The sequence below is a fragment of the Sorex fumeus genome, unplaced genomic scaffold (assembly GCF_029834395.1).
Source record: "Sorex fumeus unplaced genomic scaffold, SorFum_2.1 ptg000051l, whole genome shotgun sequence".
Classification (NCBI taxonomy): Eukaryota; Metazoa; Chordata; class Mammalia; order Eulipotyphla; family Soricidae; genus Sorex; species Sorex fumeus.
This window is the reverse complement of record NW_026606108.1, coordinates 17,127,178-17,148,065: the sequence shown is the minus strand read 5'-3', so window position 1 is coordinate 17,148,065 and position 20,888 is coordinate 17,127,178. Positions and strand designations below refer to the sequence as shown.

Below are 20,888 nucleotides of genomic sequence, written 5' to 3'. Positions count from 1 at the left end.
GATTTTTGATGTCTTGGCAAATGAGACAGCGTCTCTGATTCTTGAGCGTTGACGAAGATCAGAACTCCGGATTCTATCTCTCATTTGAGTGAATCGTGATATTCCAAGCATAGTTCTTTCGATTCCTCTTTGAGAGACCCGAATAGTGTTCTCATCCTGTTTTCGTAGGGTCCAGGTCTCTGAGGCATATGTTAATGCAGGAAGAATAGTGGAATCAAAGAGATGTGCTCGTAGTTGGAGGTTCTTTGTCCTTTTAGTTATTTCTTCAATGCTCTTGAAGGCATTCCAAGCCGCTCTCTTCCTCCTGCACAACTCAGGTGCCAGGTCATTCATCATGTTGATTTCTCGACCTAAGTATATATAACTGTTGCATTCGGAGATGGTGGTTCCGTTGAGAGCGAATGGAGCGTCAGGAACAAGGCTGTTTCTCATAAACATTGTCTTCGTAAGATTCAGCTGTAGTCCAACCTTTCCACACTCACGGTCAAAGTCCGCAAGCATTTGTGCTGCTTGGCTGATGTTTGGTGTTATTAGAACGATGTCATCAGCAAAGCGGAGGTGGTGTAGTTGCCGACCATCTATCTTCACTCCCATGTTTTCCCATTCTAGTCGTCGCATGATGTTCTCGAGGGTGGCACTGAAGAGTTTTGGTGAAATGGTATCACCCTGCCGAACCCCTCTCTTGATATGGATGATTACTTCTTTGTAGAATGGTGAGATCTTGGTAGTGAATCCGCAATAGAGCTCACGAAGGATCCTGATGTATTGAGTTTGTACGCCCTGATTGGCTAGGGCTTCCATGACCGCTTCCGTCTCAACAGAATCAAAGGCCTTCTTTAAATCAATGAACGTTAGACAGAGCGGCATCTTGAACTCCCGAGATACCTCAATGAGCTTGGTTATTGTGTGGATATGGTCGATGGTACTGAATCCTTTTCGGAATCCAGCTTGTTCACATGGTTGTCCTTCATCTAGTGTTCTGCTAATCCTATTCAGGATGACTCGAGTGAATAGTTTGTAGATGACAGACAATAGGCAGATTGGGCGATAGTTGCCAATGTCGTGGATGTCTCCTTTCTTGTATAGTAGTACAGTCTTGCTGGTTTTCCATTGGGATGGAACCTTGCATTCAGACAGGTAGCGTGTGAAGAGTCGAGCTAATGTATTGATGAGTACTGATGGTAAGTTCTTCAGGTGTTCAGGTCTGATCTTGTCTGGGCCAGGTACTTTTTGTTTCTTTACCGACGAGATGGCATGTTGGATTTCGGAAGGGAGAACATTGGGAACGACATATCCATCATGTGGTATGTGGTATGTGGGCAAGTGGATGTGGCTATTAAAGAGATCTGAGTAGAATTCATGAATAATCTTCTCCATTGCCCTTCTGGAAGATGTGATAGATCCATCATGATGTCGGAGGGCAGTCATCTTGGTTTTGTAGTTGGTGAAGGACAGGCGGGCATTACGAATGTTTTTCCCAGCTTCTGCTGCATCTACCAGTACTGCTGCTCTCCTGTTTTTGAGGTCATCCTTGATGGCTTTTCTGCACTGTTTTGCCAGTTCGGACGTTTGCTTGTGGTTGCCTGAGGCACGTGCCACGCCACGTTGGCGAATAAGTTCAAGAGTGTTCGAAGAAAGACGGTTTTTTGTGGTTATCTCTCTCTTGGCATTCCTTGCACAATCATGGAGGTGCTGAATCATTCGATCGTATTCCTCATCAATGTTGTCAATGACGGCATCTTCCCATGTTGCTGCAACAGAGCCAAAGAGTTCCCAGTTGGTGGTTGTTCTGGGAGTCTTCTTCTTAAACCTTGCATTCTTTTCTCCTCGTTCTGTGAGGTAGAATTTTGCACGAAGAAGACGGTGGTCTGATCCCGTTTGGAATTTTGGGACAACAGCAACATCGGTTAGGCAAAACCGCCGATTGAATATGATGTGGTCTATTTCATTGTGGAACCGTCCATCGGGAGACTCCCATGTCCAACGTTTAGATTCAGCCTTTTGGAATTGTGAGTTACCATGGAAGGTTTTGGTTGACATGATGAACTCAGACAGTCTGTCACCTTGTTCGTTCCATTCCAGGCCATGGGTTCCGATGTGGAGTTCATCGACTGATCTTCTTGGTCCTATCTTGGCATTAAAATCACCAACAATGATCTTGTAGAAGGTGTGATCTTCTTTATAGAATTTCTCCAGCTCCATGTAGAATTTCTCAGTTTCTTTTTCACCATAACTGGATGTTGGTGCGTAGACAACAAAGATAGAAACTGCCGGTAGTGAGCCACATTTATTCAAGTGTAATCGTCCGATTCGGGTTGTTAGGCATTCAAATGAATCAATGCTTGTGACTAAGTTTGTGTTGACAAGGATACCGACACCACCGACGCCTCTTTTATCACATGTTCCAAGGAACAGTTCTTCTCCAGTGTCGAAAACAGCATGATGGGATTGATGTCTTCTCGTTTCGGTCAGACCAATGATGTCGTACTTGATCTTTCGTGCTTGTACCATAAGGTCTTCAATGGATGCAGCAGATGCCAGCGTACGAGCATTAAAAGTACAGACAATCATTTTTGTTTTTCTGCGTTTTGGCAGCCCATGTCTGCCTTGGTGTTTTATCAGCTTCTCCTTCCATATCCTTCTCGACTCTGCATAATCAGGGCTAGGGGAATGAGATCCATTTATTACTGGATGTCAGTATATTAACTGTAAAAGAAAAATGGGCAAAATTATTGACAGAAGAAAAAAATCACAAATAATTTAAAATTGAAAATCTCCTCACAAACATAATTATGATCACAAAAATGGGCATGATATCTCTACTGAATAATATGAAATATGTTAAGATAAAATAATGCTAATATTACTCAAACATTTTTTTAAAATAGAGAAATAAAATACTTCTTTAAATTTCTTATGTTAAGTTAGATTGATATCAAAACCAAAGGCAAACAAGAACATATGAGAAAAAGTTATAGAACAACATTCCTTATGAATATAAAAACTTCCTTACAAAATCTAAGCAAATTAAATTTATCCATATATAAAATAAGATTATATATCATGATAGTAGAATATGTCTGGAATGCAAATTTGACTTGATAAGGGAACATCAATAAATGTAACAGAAAACAGAATGGGAAGAAAGAAATTATGTTATATTATTTTTTGCAGAGAAACTCATTTGAGAAAACACAACTACTTGTGTCTTAAAGAAATCATATTATGGGGGGTGGGGAGAGGGATACTGGGATCATTGCTGGTGGAGAATGGGCACTGGTGGAGGGATAAGTATTCTATCACTGTATGACTAAAATATAAGCATGAAAGTTTATGTCTGTAACAGTTCCTCATGGTGATTCACTAATAAAAAATTTAAAAAAATAAATGAAATCAGATTTACCTAACAATAGAAGAAAATTTCCTGAAGATGATATATGCCCCATGAAAATTCTGTAGCTAACATGTCTGTGTGTGTGAAATCATAAATATTTTGCCTGAGGCTTATAATCAGGATTAAACAAAGATGTCTCAGGGTCAGAGCAATAGTGCACCAGGTAGGGGGTTTGCCTTGCATGTAGCTTATCAGGATTCGATCTGCATTATCCCATATGGTCCCCTGAGGACTGACAGGAGCCATTCCTGAGTGCAGAGCCAGGAGTAACCCCTGAACATTGCTGGGTATGACCCAAAGAAAATAGACAAAAAAAGATACCCCTTCTATTTAGTTTTGTTCTAGAAATTCTAGTAAGAAAATAGTCAAGAAAAGCTAAATACATAAAGTTATAAAGGTAAAATATGACACTTGCAGAAAACATGAACACACATGAAGAAAACTGGAAGGAATCTACAAAATGAAAGTGTTTAACAAGTGAATTCAGGGAAGTCTCAAAACAAGGTCAGCATACAAAGCAACAATTTTATTGTAATTCACTGGCAACAAAACGCTAGAAAATAAAATTTTAAGTGACTATCAGAAGAAATATAGAGCACTTAGGGACAAATATTATAGGATATACAAAAATACCACATTAAAACTACAAAATATTACTGAGTTCAAAGAATGAAGTAAAACAAGTATAAAATGTTTACACGTAGGAAACACTGCCCCCCCCCCCCAATGGGCACAAATGAATTTACTTCATATAGCTACTTATGACAAGATAGCAAATGGAATTATCATAAAATTATATCAATAATAATCAATTTGTGATTATTATAGTTCACAATATTGTTACTAAAGTCATTATCTGGGAGGTTTTACTGAACTGGTGATGGTACTCATTGAACTATCTGTGTTATTGGTTTTGCTCATTGAGCTTGGTGGGATTCTATGCAAATTTCCCATCAAATTTGCTATGCTTCTACTGGGCTTTTAGTACTATAAAATTTGAGGTGTTCTGTATTCATGTATGCAGCCATGTGCACTTTCCAGGAGCCGTGGACCTGTGCTGTTTTCATGTCAAAGGAGGTTGGGTGTGGAAGCTGTTGGACCTATCTGGAAAGAAAAGATATCTGACCACCCCCATTCCCAGAATGCTGCAAGCATTTGCCTTGCAATGGCCAATCCTGGTTAGATCCCCAGCACTCCCTGGTCCCCTGACCACTGCAATATGCAACCTTGGCAACCCTTTAGGAGAGCAGCCCTAAGTAGCATCTCCAGGTGTGTTCCAGTCCTCTACCCATCACCCTTCCACACAATCCAAGATCAGTGTCTTTCAACTTTCTGTTTATTTCCTCCTGTATTTTGTCTGATTTATATTTCTGCTTTCAGATTCATTGTCTTTCTCTCTCTGATAATGCCCCTATTGCTGTCTTATAGCCATTGGCTTTCCAGTATCCGTGCTGCCTGTGAAACAGCAGCATGAGATCAGGAAATGTCTCTGAGCAACTTCCTTCTAAGTGAAGAGTACAGGGAGGAAGAAATTTGCTCAGAATATTAAAAATGAACTGTCCTGGGCATCTTTTGGTCCTACTTCAGGCCCTTGACAACCACATTCTATTTGTTGAATCACCTCTGTGACCACAGAACACAATCTGTGTATGTTTCCTGCCCCAAGGCTCTGAGTTTCTTGTTCCTGTGCTGCTGTGAGTTTAGTTGATGAGCTGCTGCTGGCAACTCCCAAAGCACCTCCCTGCCACCCCACAACCCATCCACTCACACAGACTGAATGAGACAGGGTTGCACATGGTGAACTCTGACCAATGCTGCACGAGAGTCAATGGACAAGGGATCTCTCTTAAGCAGACAATTTGGAGCTCATTTTATATGTCAGAAGGGGCCCTACAAGGTCAAGTCTTGGTCCTTTGTGGTGGAAGCAACTTGGCTCAGGGTCCTTCTTCTTTGTGTCTTTGTATTTTAACCCAGTTCCAGCCTGTCTGCTCCTGATGTACTGTTGCTTCTTAAATGATACCCTGGAGGCATGCCCCCATTTCTAAAACTGTCACTGGAGAGTCCCAAAACCAGCATAAGAGGCTTCATGATTTTATTTGGTGCAAGGTGACGTCTTTCCACTGTCCCAATATCCAGGAACTCATCTAGTTTCACACAGAACATACAGCTGCCAAAGAAGACAAAAATACAGAGAAGAAGAGGACAGTGTGCTCAGGAGAGAAAGATAAAGGTGCAGGATTGCAGTGATTTATTCAGCTTAGACTGGGGCATATTTTAGAATAGCAAAACTTTAGATAGAAACTGACTGATAGATTCTGAGCTCTGATATCATCAACCTCACTTTTATCAATGTCCTAAATCTAGAAGCACTTGGCACTATGCATCTAAGAGAGAGGAACCCCAGGGACACAATAAAACTTGGGGGTTGAGCTAAAAAAGTTCTTGCTCAAACTCCCCTCCTGCTACAGAAGCTGGTGAGATGGAAAAGTGGTAGAAAACATTTCACATCAATGTGCTACATAGATGCATACAATTGCCATTCAGTGCTGCTTGAAAAAGTTCCTCTTAATGCTTTTATCCTCTCAAAAACTAAAATTAGAATAGTCATCATCACAAATGAGCAATTATAATAGGGGTTCATTCAGCCACTCTAGCTCAATTAGAATGTAAGTAACAGAAACATTAGCTTAAACTGTAATAAGGAGGACAAAAAGAAAAAAATAACCACATTTTTGTGCTGCAGAAAGAAAATGCAAATCCTCTTCCTCTAGTTGTGGTTCCAAGATGCAAGGTCTACTTGCATAAGGACAGGGCTAGGAATTTGGCTTCTTTTGTCCTACATCCTTCCTGGCTGTCAGCAACTTCCTCACTCTCCAAATAAGGCAGCCAGAGTTGACCCCAGTGTCATTTTCCCGTTGCATACAAGGTGATGGGGACGTTCCCTCAGGAAAGTGGATTTTTTTTATCCTGAAGTACTGATATTTCATAGGCAAAGGTTTAATGATGAACCCATTAAGACTTCTGCTTGGTGATGGAATGAAATCCACAGGGCTGACTTAAGCTAAGAATGAATTGGTAGGAACACTGAGGAATCTACCACTGCATCTATAACACACATGTTACTTAATTTATGAGATTCAAAGGTGCATCACCATCCAGAGTAAATGAGGTCAGGTAAAAGACCTGCTTAACCAAATGAACTTCACTTTGCTGCACACAGCAACAGCATAAAATTACTCTTCTGTCACAGGAAAACCTAGCTCAGAAGGATTTCTATGCAGTTTCCAAGATCAAAATCTTGTCTGCAAGACTCAAGTCATTATCTAAACACAGTGCATAATGAGGTCACTATCAGCAACACTTCTCTTGTGGGTTTATTGGCTTCCATGTCTAAAAGTTATACACTAGAGAAGTTCTTTGAAGCTCCAAAAGGACAAATCAATAGCTGATCTAATGAACCTGCCTCATACCTTTTAGATTAGATCTCTATATAATTTATGTATACCATATGTTTGATTGGTTATGATGCAATTTCTGTCCAGAAGCCAAATTGTTGGCCTGAGGTCAAGCCCAACACAAATGAGCACTATTAACGTGCCAGTTACAATCCACCCAGTGATGAAGTTCTGACATTTTACTGGGGGCTTCTTTCCTGCTTGAATCTTCTGTCATTTTGACAATTGAATCTCATTTGCAAGGAAAGGATAAAAAAGACAAATCTACATCTTGACATCTTCTGACGTCTCTCTGGAGGTGATGAATCCCTGTTTGGGGTAAGGCTCAAAATAATTGAGCAATGGAAAGTAAATGAGAGAACAGTTTCACAGTAGCTTCAGTCTTAACAGTCTGTCAAAGCATCTTGTCAGGTTACAAAACAATGATTTAAATCCCAAATGCAACTCATCATTCACCCATGTGAGGTAGCTGCACATTCATGCTCAAGACACATGCATATCTGTAATCAGAGAAAGTCTCTAGAGTTGTACAGTAAGCCAAGTTCTATTTCCATATTGATAAATAAGACCAAAGAAATGTTCATATTCAAAAATCCAAATTAGTACTGTAAAGAAAACACAGTGAACTATATTTACATTATTATTGAGAGTAAATTTGATTGACATTCTACAAAAACATTGACCTAAATGACAAATCCCTGAGCTTCAGCTATGGCGAAGCTCATCAAAGATGACAGCACATTTGTCTTTAGAGACTTAATTTTTTTTATTTTTAATATGTTTTAATGATTTAGTGTGTGTCTCTGACTATAAAAAATAATTTTTTAACTTCAATTAAAAACTAACTCTAGCAAGAACCCAATTCTGTCGATCATTACCAATTTAAAAAAATAATATTATTTCTCACAAAATTCTTACAAAATTGACAAAATATATCAGTTCTCCCTGTATAACTTCCATTGCAAACAAACATAAATGTAAAAGTTATATTCATTGGTTTAAAAAATAGCTACATTATATATAATATTTCTGAATGCTGAAAACTCATGATATGTTACTTTTTTGGCTTATTATAATCTACACTCCAGGGTCGAAATTTATTTATTCAGTTTCTTAGAATTGGGAATCCTAAGTGTTAATGCTTAGATCTCCAATCATTTCTAGGCTGGAGTTCTTGAGGGTGCTCCTTGAGCACCCCATAAAACCAATGGTTACAAAGCAAGCATAAAACTGTGAGCTAATAGCAATGTTGTTTTCCATTATTAAAAACTGTCACTTTCCATTGACTTCTTTTTTAAAATTAAAAAAATAATTTAAAAATTATGTGACTTTAAGTCATCCTTCAGTTGGGACTAGAGAGATGTTACAGCAGGTAGAAGGTTTGCTTTACCTCAGCTGGATCTCTGGCATCCATATTGTTGGTTATTAACGCTAAGTGCCTTAGGCTTCATCAGTGAATTGCCTCTTCTCCTCCTCCCAGAGAATCTTACTGTGCTCTTGCTAGCATCCCTAATTTAGTTAGTTTATCTTTAACCTTTCCTTTGTGCTTTACCTCTCATTGTCACAGTTCCCCAAGTCAGTCTTGATTACTTATAAGCCAAAACCTCCTGGTAACTCTGGACTTTGTATTTGTAGTGCTTTGTATTTGAAGTGCTTTGTATTTGTAGATATAGACTTTTTATATTTAACTATAGAACAATGTTCTTTGGTTAATTGCAGAAAAAGACTGTTAATGCTATGCTCCGAATATTTGGGAGTTGATTGACCATAAAATATATCTACTACTGGGCTTTGGTAATAATTACTTGACTCGGTTATATAATATATAATATTATAAATGTTATATATAATATATAATAATTACTTGGCTTCAGTTGCTGCAGTTCCTAACACTCCAAAAGCAACGTCCTGCCATGGAACTGGGACGTATGTGGGGCAAGTGGTGAAGCTACCCCAGCATCAAAATGGGACAGTCTAGGAAACATAAACACATGGTTTTGATGCAAGCTATTATGACTTAAGAGAAAGGACCGCCATGGGGAAAAACAACTGGCCTGGGATTACAGTAAAAGACTTGCTTTCTCTCTGAACCCAGAGTACTACTGTTTTGGGATCTTTGTCTCTTACTGTGTTTATCCAAACAACTGCTAGTATTGATAAGGTAAAGGTAAGGTAAAGGTAAAGGCCCTCCCGTTGTTCATCGATTTGCTTGAGCGGGCCCGGTAACGTCTCCATTGGAGACTTTGTTGTTGCTGGCTTTGGCATATTGAATACGTCACGGGGAGCTTGCCAGGCTCTGCCATACGGGCGAGATACTCTCGGTAGCTTGCCAGGCTCTCCGAGAGGGGCGGAGGAATCAAACTCAGGTCGGCCATGTTGGCCGCTTGTAAGGCAGACACCCTACCGCTGTGCTATCGCTCCAGCCCATATTGTTTAACATATTAACAACTAGAAGGAAAGGCAAAAGCAATGTAGATGTCCCTGGGAGACAGAGTGTCTCCTTGGGTTAATCTCCCTAAGAGAATTGCCTGTGCCAAATATATTGTTTGTAAATGATCAATCACACCTAGGTCCTATACCTCAACCCTCTTCAGATGTTCTATAAGTATGCTAGCACCTCTTCATTAAATGGGCCATTTTCACCATCAAACTGTAGCACCCCATCTCTCTCTCCCTCCCTCCCTTCCTTTTCTTCCTCCCTCCCTCTTTCCCTCCCCTCCCCTCCCTCCCTCCCTTTTTCCTTCCCCCCCCTCCCTCTCCACTCCCCGCCCCCCCTCCCCCACCCCACTGGGGAGGCCTGAGGAGGACGGAGGTGGCTCTTGGCCACCAAACATATGGGTCATGCAGCAGCCACACTTTTTGTGAACTCACATATATGGTCCCCAAACCCAGGAGGAGTTATTCCTGAGTGCAGAGCCAAGAGTAAGCCCTGAGCACCATCTGGTGTGACCCAAAAAGCAGAAACCAAACCAAAGCAAACAGCCAAACAAAAATCTATCCTTCAGTAAATAGTGGCATCTGAAAATCACTAATTGGCAAGTAAAATAATATACAACATTAAATATCCAAATCATAGAATCAACAACACTGAAAACATGACATCCAAACTTAAACAATCAAACTTAAAATAATGTGCTTGTCAAGACGGCAGGCTGGGCATTGGAAATGGGAATAGTGGGGGAGTGGGGGTGTGGTGTGTGTGCAGCAGGTGGGAAGGAACCTGGGATCCCTGGTGGAGGGAAGATGACATTGAAAAGTGGGATTGTGCTAGAACATAGTATGTCTAAAACACAACTATCAATGACTTTGTAAATTACGAATAAAATTTGAAAAAAAAAAAGAAAAGAAAATTCAAATAAAAATTACCACCAATTTTAATGGTCTTTTTCCCCACCCTGCTGAGTCAATGAGAAGCAAGAAGATATCTCTCAGACACATAAAAGCAGAAAAGATTGGGGGATAATAAGAAATTGAATGTCACAGGAGCACATATATGCTGAATATTTACTAAAAATCTCAAGATAAAAGATTAAAACTTTTAAAGCAGTCTTCTCTATCATCCTACCAATTTTAAAATAAATTAAAAATAAATAATATTATTTGTATTGTCTCATTGGGACAATTAGAGTGACAAACACACAAGTAGTTCATTTTTTACTTATCAACCCTATAGTTTCTTGAGTGCTTACTATGGACTGCATACTTTTAGGAGTTTGAGGGTATAAAAACAGACAAAAAACTGTGACTCTTGAAAGCTTGCATTCACTTAAAAACTTTTCCAACCTCTTCAAAAGTATTCCACTCTTGATATCACTTTTTAGAACAGAAAGAGGTTTAGAATTTAATGAATTTGCCCAAATGTCATTAAAAGCTGTTATTTCCAAAGACTCTGTATGAGTCTTGAATTCTTAATTGCCTTAAATATGAAAAACAATGTTAGCACACAAACTGTTAGCAATTTTCTTAAAGACTTGAAACTTCTGAAAACACAGAGTTAATTATGACAGGAAGAGCTAAACTCAGTTAACCTACTACTTCATTCATGAATCTTTAATCACAATCATTAGGGGCAATAAGTAAGAAAGGGTGAGTTCCCAGGGTTATGGAGTTATAAACTTTTGCTTCAGTCTTCTTTGTGTTGTTTACTAGACTTGTGATATTCAAGCAATTACAGAATACCTCAAATTGGTGATAAAATGAAGTAGGCAAAGAGCCAGGAAAGTAGCTCCACAGTGAAGTGTTGGTCTCAAGTGTGTGAAGTCCCTGGGTTCATAACTGGCAACAAATACCAAATGCTGCACACAATAAGCAACTGCCCAGGAAGTTGCTGTATAGCTTAAGAGGCCACTAGTACAGAGCATTGCCAAGATACATAGTTTATACTCAGCAGAACCTTGACCTGATTCTTCCTACTCTCATCTCTGAGAATAAACACCTAAGGCACAGCTACCCTTGCTATGGATAAAGAGCCCTGGTACAGTTAGTCAGAATAAATGTTTTTCAGAGCTCTTGGCTTTTCATAGCCTTAGAAGTTTTTCAGGGATATAACCTTGAGAGAAGCAATGTGAGGCGTTCATCTTAAAGACACCTAATTAGTTGCCTCTTGCTTAATTTATAGGCACATGAAAGCATTCATTTGTGAAAGTATGCAGTAATTCATTTAGGTTAAGGATGTGCAGTACAATTTCTAGAGGATTATCTTAAACTGAAAACACTTTTGACTTCAGACTTATATTTCTGATAAATAATGAACTGAAAAAGAATTCAAGTGGCTCTTTTCCTTTTTAATGCTAATAGACTTGATGACTGTAGTCTTCAGCTTTGAGAGATTAACTATAGGCATAATTATTACATATATTATAAATTATGTATATATAACTATAATGTAGATAAGCAGACATATATATGTGTATGTGTGTATTTTTATATACACATACACACATAATCCTAGAATGAGGCCAGTCTAAGTTAACACTGAAAGAAAAAATCACTTAAAGATGTTACAAGCCAGGGACTGGAGCAATCGAACAGCAGGTAGGGCGTTTGCCTTGCATACAGCTGACCCAGGTTCAATCCCCAACATCTTATATGGTCCCCCAAGCACTGCCAGGAGTAATTCCTGAGTGCAGAGCCAGAAGTAACCCTGGAGCATCGCAGGGTGTGACCTGAAAAGCAAAATAAATAAATAAATAAAAATAATAAAATATTACAAGCCACAATTGGAGGAATACTTAATGACAGACAAAATTATTAATAGTCTATATAAAATTATGTATTCTATAAATATAAAATTATTAATAGTCTATATTAATATTCTATACAAAACAAGAAAGAAAGAAAGAAAGAAAGAGGACAGAAGGCATAAAAGTCATTTTTCATACAAGAAAAACAGAACCACAGTCACAAAATATATTTGAAAAGTGTTCACATGTACTTACAATTAAAAACTGCAAACTAAAACAAAAAAAGCCATTCTTTTAACCTATGAGAACAGCAAATAGCAAAAAAGAGTTAATTAACTCCCAGCACTGAAAAATGTTTGAGAAAACAAGCATTCATTGTTCGCAGGAATAACAACGCATCCTTCTACAAAGCAACTTGACAAAAAAAAAAAATTAAACATCTCACACAAATGCCAAAATTCTAGAATTATCTTACTCAGTAGTTCTAGTTCTGTATCTAGAGTTATACAGACTATATAACACAAATTTATTCACTAAAAGTTTTATCATTCTTTTGTGGAAGTTAAACACCAAAATCTATGTAAATTGCCATTAAGACTAGATTAGTGTTACCAGAGAGATAGCAGGTAAAGCTTTCACTTTACATATCAATGACCAAGGTTTGATCTCTGATGCCACATATGGTCCCGCCAAGCACTGCCAAAATTGGTTTCTAAGCAAAGAGTCAGGAGCAAGTCCTGAGCACTGTCAGGTATAGCCCAAACTGCCTGCACTCCAAATAAAGGACTGAGTTAGCCAATTATATTAGGTCCACACAGCAGTATATCAAAATAGTGAATAGTAGCTCTACTTTATAAGCTATGGTATCTCCAACATTCACTATGAGAAAAAATGCAAGAGAGAGAAACATATTTAGGATAGTTAGCTTGCATTTGGGTAAAAAATGATAACTCAGAGGGAAACAAAGGCAATTTTTTTCTGTATATATTCTACTTCACTATACAATCATTGTAGATTGTATACCATACTTTTTTGCAAAAAGTGGGATGTTAACATTATATTAAGATTTTTAAAATGTTATAAACCAATTTTGGAGCAGAAAACCATGGTCTATGATAAGGCAGTGGCAACAATAAAGCAAACAAAAACCTGTGTACTAAACATGCACCGTTTTTCCATTGTTAATAAGTATTTATACACTTTAAATATCTATAAATACCATATATATAGTATTAACCCCCCAAAAGGTAAATATAAAAAGCATAGTTAAATGTGTTTGGATGTACTGAAGGTGGATGAGTGGCTTGTGGGTAAAAGAGAATGAAGGGGGAAAGAGAGAGAAAAGAGGAGAAAGAGACAGAAAATGAACTAGTGATAGAAAAATATAAATACATAGCACAGCGGTAGGGCGTTTGCCCTGCACGCAGCCAACATGGCCGACCCGAGTTCGATTCCTCCGCCCCTCTCGGAGAGCCCGGCAAGCTACCGAGAGTATTCGATATGCCAAACACAGTAACAACAAAGTCTCCAATGGAGACGTTACTGGGCCCGCTCGAGCAAATCGATGATCAACGGGAGGGCCTTTTACTTTACTTTACTGAGTAGGGGCCAGAGAGATAGGCATTTGCCTTGCAGAGGGCTGATCCAGATTCAATTCTATCATGATAGTCTCCTGAGTCCCACCAGGAGTGATCCCTGAGCACAGAGCCAGGAGTAAGCTCTTGAATGCAGTCAAGGGTAGCGCAAATTCCCATACCTTCATTTCCTCCCACAACCAAAAAAACAATAATAATAATAATGACAAAGACAAACTTGTTTACAAGTATTCAAGCATCTATTTGTTCTGTGTTCTGGCAAAGTTTTATAAAAATAAATTATGAATAAGAAAATTATACAATTATTAAATTAATAATTCTAATGTCAAAGATCCTGGTCTTTTTGGCTTGAAAAGAGTTAAATCATAAAAATGTGATTAATATGCTATGTGAAATGAGTCAGAAAGAGAGGGACAAACACAGAAAAATTGCGTTCATCTGGGGAATATAAAGTAACAAAATGGGAGACTAACACCCAAGAATAGCCAAGATAAGTACCAGGAGGTTCACTCCATGGCTTGGAGGCCAGCGCACATGCTGCGGGAGAAGACAGCTCAGAGAGGGGAGCACCAAGTAAAGGGTGTTGGGAGGATCCTCCCACGATGAGAGATGCATGCTGAAAGTAGACTATAGACCAAACATGATTGCCACTCAATGCCTCTTTTGCAAGCCACAGAACCCAAAAGGAGAGAGAGAACAAAAGGGAATGCCCTGCCACAGGGATGGGGTGGGATGGGGGGTGGGGGAGTGGGAAGGATGCTGGAAGCATTGAAGGTGGGAACTGGGCACTGGTGGAGGGATGGGTGCTCGATCATTGTATAACTGAAACCCAAGCACAAAAATTTGTAAGTCTACAACTGTACCTCATGGTGTTTCACTAATAAAAATTTAAAAAATAAAAATATTTCAACATAAATATTTTAATTTTATTTTAACTTATTTTAAAAATGCCACTTCAGAATGCAAAAATTAAGAAAATTGGTGCCAGAAAGACAGTGCAACAGAGATAGTACAGCTTTGTATGAGACTGTCTCTGGTTTGATCTGCAGCATCTCATATGATCCCCAAAGCACCACAAGGATTGATCTCTGAGTGAAGAGACAGGAGTAAGGCCTGATCATAGCTGGATGTAGACCCCAATCAGAATAATGACAAAAAGAAATTTCCAGAGAAAGAAGAATATGTTCACTACCAAAAAACAATTTAGTATTGACAATAATATCTCACATTTTGTTTCTCAATATTAATGATGGAGTCAATCACAGCTCAGGTGAGTAAGGCAATTGGTAATATATAATTCTATGTTCAGCCAATATTTTAACAAGCGTGCAAAGCAGGAAAGGGCCTTATCAGACATGAAAAGAACCAGCGATATTTATTCAAGAATGTACTCTAAGAGAAAACAATGCCAACAACAAAACATGCAATTCAAAAGAGAATGAAACTAAGACTGGAAAACAAAGGGAAAAATAATCACAATGAAGGAACTATCCCCAAATTTGGATAGCAGGTCACAGATTTTTAAGAAATATTTCATTAATATGAATTATGCTGATTGTAGACAGAGCAATAATACAGCAGTTAGGGCAATTACCTTGCATGCAGCAAATCCAAGGTTAATCCTGTCATCCTGGGGTCCCTCAAGCACCACCAGAAATAATTCTTGAATGCAGAGTCAGGAGTAATCCTTGAGAATCATTGGTGTGACCCAAAAACAAAATAAAATAAAACAAAATTATGCTGATTATACTGAGTAGAGAATATTAGATGCAGTAATATTCTGATGATAATAGAGTAGTACAATGTTCTATTCCTATTAACTATACAGAATTTTCAATGCCTGACAAGGACACCGACACCACTGACACCTCTTTTGTCGCATGTTCCAAGGAACAGTTCTTCTCCAGTGTCAAAAATGGCATGATGTGATCGATGCCTTCTTGTCTCGGTCAGACCAATGATGTCATACTTGATCTTTTGCACTTGCACCATCAGGTCCTTGATGGATGTGTCCAATGCCAGTGTACGTGCATTGAAAATACAGTCATTTTAGTACTTCTTCGTTTTGGCAGCCTAGTTCGGCCTTGAGATTTTATCAGCCTCTCCTTGCTCATACTTTTTAACACTGCCATATTGGGAGCTCTCTCAGGGGAGCTGGGGAATGAGACCCATTGTATTTACTGTTTTTCACATATTAAATATGCCACGGGTAGCTTGCCAGGCTCTGCCAAGGTGTCGAAAACCAGATGGGCTGGACACATAATGCGATCTGGAGATGAATGCTGGACTAGAGGCATTACGGACTAGATTCCAAGGGACGTAAAAAGATCGCATGGCCGCCCACCTACGAGATGGTCAGACTTCTTCGTCAAGATCCTGAATGAACAGTTTGAGGCTCTTCATGTTCCTGGAGCATACAGACGCCATTGGGCTACACTAGCACATGACAAGGACAAATGGAGACATTACTAGAGTCCGCTCAAGCAAATCAATGAGTAACAGGATTCCAAGTGAGCAAGTGATATAGTATTTATTTATTTTTTTAATCATTTTTTTTATTAGTGAAACACCATGAGGTACAGTTATAGACTTATAAATTTTTGTGCTTGGGTTTCAGTTATACAATGATCAAGTACCCATCCCTCCACCAGTGCCCATCCTCCCCCACCATGGGTTCTAGCATCCCTCCCACCCCCCATACCCCCTGTCCCACCCTGCTGCTGTGACAGGACATTCCCCCTTGTTCTCTCTCTCTTCTTTTGGGTTCTGTGTTTTGCAAGAGAGACATTGAGTGGCAATCATGTTTGGTCTATAGACTACTTTTAGCATGTCTCTCCCACCCTGGGAGGGTCTTCACAACACCCTTTATTTGGTGCTCTCTTCTCTATCTGAGCTTCCTTTTCACCTAGCACATGTGACTGGCCTTCAAGTCATGGAGCAAAATTCCTGGTACTAATCTGAGCCATTCCTGGGTGTTAGTCTCCGGTTTTGTTGCTTGTGATACAGTACTTAACACCTCTGATGATACCTCTAGTATGTTTAATATCTGAAATGATTATTGCCTATCTTTAATACTAATACCTGTATTTCATTATTATAATGTCCTTTTTAAAGTATCTTGTTTAATTCTTGTAGTGAAATATTTATTCATCTTAGCAAACATTTTGCTTATGGCAGATAGAAGATTTGATCATTTGAAAAGCACAGTTTTGTTTTTTACAAGTGACTTCATTTGGAGCTGAAAGAAAAACTAATAGTAAAAATCTCCAAGAAATGGTACAAATTACAACAGAAACAAGGAACTGTAGATTTGGCATGTGTCTTAAAAAACTTCATTAATTTCTGAAAACATTTTATGTCTTTTCTTAATAAATTATAAAGAAAGAATGGAATTTGACAAACATGTCACAGTACACTGGGTGTTGTTTTTTTTTCCATTAAGAGAAATAGAAGTTTTTATTCTGGAGAGCTTTAAAAGGTGAAACAACTAGGTACAGTCAACTTAGCTCACACACAGAGACAGATGAAGCATCACTGTCATCAGCTTCTTGATTTCTACTCAGGTGATGTTTCAAGAAAGAAAAGGTTCAGCAGTGTGTAATTATATGATTTTATCACACTGCTCTGCAGGAGTTATGATACAAAGAAACAGTTTAAATTGGCTTTTTCTGGATCTAGGCATTTGGTCCTACTATCTCACTTTGCTCTCATCACCAAATATCTACATATTTTATGAAATGAAACTGTAAAGAAAATTTAAACCAAAATTGATCCTTAAGATCATATGATATCCAAGGGTCCAAAAGCCAGCTGGCATCAACAATTTACTATGCCATAAACGAACAGGCAACCATAGAAGTGAATGAAATCTAAAACACTCATGACCCAAAGCCATCCAAGGCTTTTCTCTAGGCTTCCAGTGAGTATCAGTATCTGCCACACTGGAGAGGGCCTCACGAAACTGTTATATCTCTAATCTCTGAGTTGCATAAATCTGGTTAGATTTTTTTTATATTGCTGCCTGTACAGGTAGGTAAATGGGATTATGGCTGCCCAAATGTAAACTCAAGAGACAATGATAGCATTTCCAGGATTGAAGATAAAGTTGTCCTTTTATCAAATCCTGTGGAATAAAGTTTGATGATTAGCAGAACCAGCACCATACAGGTACATAATTATTTCCAGGACTTTGATTTAATAGCAAAAGCCTGTGGTGTTATCATATTAGTAGATAATGGATATTTCTTTACACGAGACTCTGAAAACTCAGTTTACGTATAATGGACTATGTGCAGCCAGTTCCGGTGCTGGCAAGTTCTATACTCAATGAGGACCATGATTAAACAACACAGGAAATTGACTTAATTAAGTAGGTGTGGAAGAAGAGGGAATTATTTTGGGACAAATGCCCCTTCCACCTCTCTTGATCCACATTTTTTTCCCAAGTGAGTTAAAGGTATGTTAAGTCAAAGATTTTTTTTCAGATCAAAAGGAGTAGACTCCAGCCATTGATAATCTAATACATTTATTTTCTAAATAGAAGAAATAAAAAACTCTCATGTAATCAGACTCTTCACTCTTTTTATAACCACCTAAACCATAAGACCCGAGATGGGAATATAAAGAGTGATTCTTTAGCCATCAAAGATGGCCTTAATTATAAGCAAATTAGAATAAGATCTATGCCCATTTAAATAATACAAATCAGGTCTTGGACCACAATGTATATTAAGTGTTCTTTGTTCTTAACTTGCCCCCTGTACTTTTCATTAAGGAAATGGGAGTGGGGGGAAGGAAAGAAGGGAGGAAGGGGTGGTGGGAGGGAGGGAAGGAGAGAGGTTGGGAGAGAGGGAGGGAGGAAGGGGAGAAAGGAAGAATGGAAGGGAGGGAGGGAGGGAGGGAAGGAGGGAGGGAGGAAGGAAAGAAGGAAGGAAGGAAGGAAGGAAGGAAGGAAGGAAGGAAGGAAGGAAGGAAGGAAGGAAGGAAGGAACCACTCACGTAGGTGCTGGTAAATGATGAAGCAATCCTCATTCACACCATGCTATCTCTTCTTCTATATAATCAAATGCCTAAAGCAACTGCTATGTAATATAAGGAAGAGTCCGTATTCCTTCTTCTTCCCCCTGTATCAGATCCCCTATATTGAAACTTTAATTAAATATACCAATTATAATAAATTACATAATTCCTATTATAGATATAATATTTTCATTAATTGGTATTCTGTGATACAATTTTTTGTGTATTTCAGGCAGAGATATTAAAACTACTACCTTCAAAATTAATATGCCTTTAGACATAAAAATGGAATGTGTATGATTAATATCAAACATACAAGCAATTGACTTTAGCAGGGTATTGGAAAATAGAGAATTGAGTCTCCCAAGAAAACAAACTTCTCTTCTCAAGGTGGATATATTTACATTATATGTTACATTTAAAGTTCTCATTGCAATAACCTCTAGCAAGTAAAAAGCAATGAAATGTAATACCAATTAATATGTAAAATACTACTGATTTGCGTGTGGGCAAAGTCACCTACAACAATATATTTTGAGGAATTCAAGACTGACTCAAAGCATTTTTCTTTCCAAGATTGAGCTTTAAATGATTTCAATATTATCATTCATTAAAATGTATAACTTTTCTAATCATACTGTACTTAATGTGAAAGAATTTATAATTTGCACCCCTTTATTATCTAGTTATCTTCATTGAATAATCTTTAAATAGCTTCTAATTAGCATCCAACTACCCTAAATATTTATCCATCATATAAAGTATCTATCTGAGGAATTGGAGATTTCATTGCAATTTTATGAAATTCCATATTCCAAGAGTTGTAACTTGGAACGCTGTGCTGGTCTTCTTCCCCACCCAGGTCAGTTTATTCACTGGTATTCGAACCCGGGATTTGTCTTTCTCCATGCAAGCACCCCAGGCATCCTCTTGGACCCTGGGACAAAAACAGCCCTGAGCTTCTGCCTCTTCATCCCCAAGGCTGTGCCCATGTTCTTCCCCACCCAGTCTTTACCCACTCACACACACACCAGGTTCCTGTGGGGGCATGGCCTCTTTAGAAGCAGACATGGCTTTGGTAGATGTGGGCGTGGCCTAATTTTAGGCAGGCTAACGCTCATATGGTCACAGGTAGTTTAATCATACCAAGAAATCTAGTCCCCATACCTACACATCAACGTGAAGAAACAACGCAAATCCCCACCACGTGGGAAGGACGATGAAAAGAGTCCAAAAGCCTCCATGGGTGCTACTCACCTAAGGGACCTCTCTGACAAGGAGTTCAGATACAAAGTCATGAAGATGTTCAGTGAACTCAATGACACAGTCAGACAGATATCCAGTAAATTGAAGGAGGACATAAAAGAAACAATGGGTCTGACAATCGAGAAAATCCGGGAAGAAATGAGAGAGAGCAGAAATTGGAAAGCTAGGCACAGAAATGTCACGAATTAAAGATTCCGTAGATGAAATAAAAAACTCAGTCTGTGCCCTCAACAGTAGAATGACCATAGCTGGAGACAGAATCAGTGAGCTGGAAGATCAGCTGCACCAAGCCAACAAGCAACAACAAACAATGGCAAGGGACCTCAACATAGCTCTAGAGTCAATCAGAGTCCTAGGAGATGATCCCCAGAGGAACAACATTAGAATCATTGGAGTACCAGAAGCTCAGGGAAGCAATCCCAATGAAAAAGCCACGGTTAAACAAATCATCACTGAAAAATTCCCAGAGCTCAACAATGCAGCCATTCAGATTCAAGGAGCCCGAAGGGGGCCAGCTAAAAGAGACCCTAACAAAAACACTCCAAGACATATCATAGTTAGAATGATCGATGCTGCCAATAGAGACACAATACTGTAAGCAGCAAAAACAAAGAAGGAAATCACATACAAAGGAGCATCCCTTAGATACACAGCAGACCTATCAGAGGAAACCTCCAAGCCCAGAGGCATTCGCAGGATATAGTGAAAAAACTCATTGAAATAATGCTTCACCAAGAATAATCTATCCAGCTAAACTCTCACTCAAACTTGAAGGAACGGTACACTATTTTCTAAATAAACAGCAGCTCAGGAGCTTCAAAGAAAACTACAAAATGCTACTTCAGGAAATAAAAGAGGATATGAGAAAATGGAAAAATATCCCCCTGTTCATGGATCGGGAGAATTAACATTGTCAAAATGGCAATACTTCCCAAAGCACTGTACAAATTCAATGTGATCCCTATTATGATACACA

The 20,888-nt window shown here is 38.7% G+C and overlaps 1 protein-coding gene across 1 annotated transcript in view; it reads right to left on the bottom strand.

Annotated features, from left to right (window-relative positions):
• Positions 1–5,359: 5,359 nt before the first annotated feature.
• The window catches only part of LOC130033044 (PH-interacting protein-like), a 145,354-nt gene continuing 129,825 nt past the window's right edge, over positions 5,360–20,888 (bottom strand). Inside the window, exons 2-3 of the mRNA XM_056124747.1 lie at positions 5,926–5,983; positions 5,360–5,561 (exon numbers count right to left, since the gene is read on the bottom strand). Coding sequence (XP_055980722.1) covers positions 5,360–5,561; positions 5,926–5,983 — 260 coding nt within the window. The remainder of the gene's footprint in view (positions 5,562–5,925; positions 5,984–20,888) is intronic.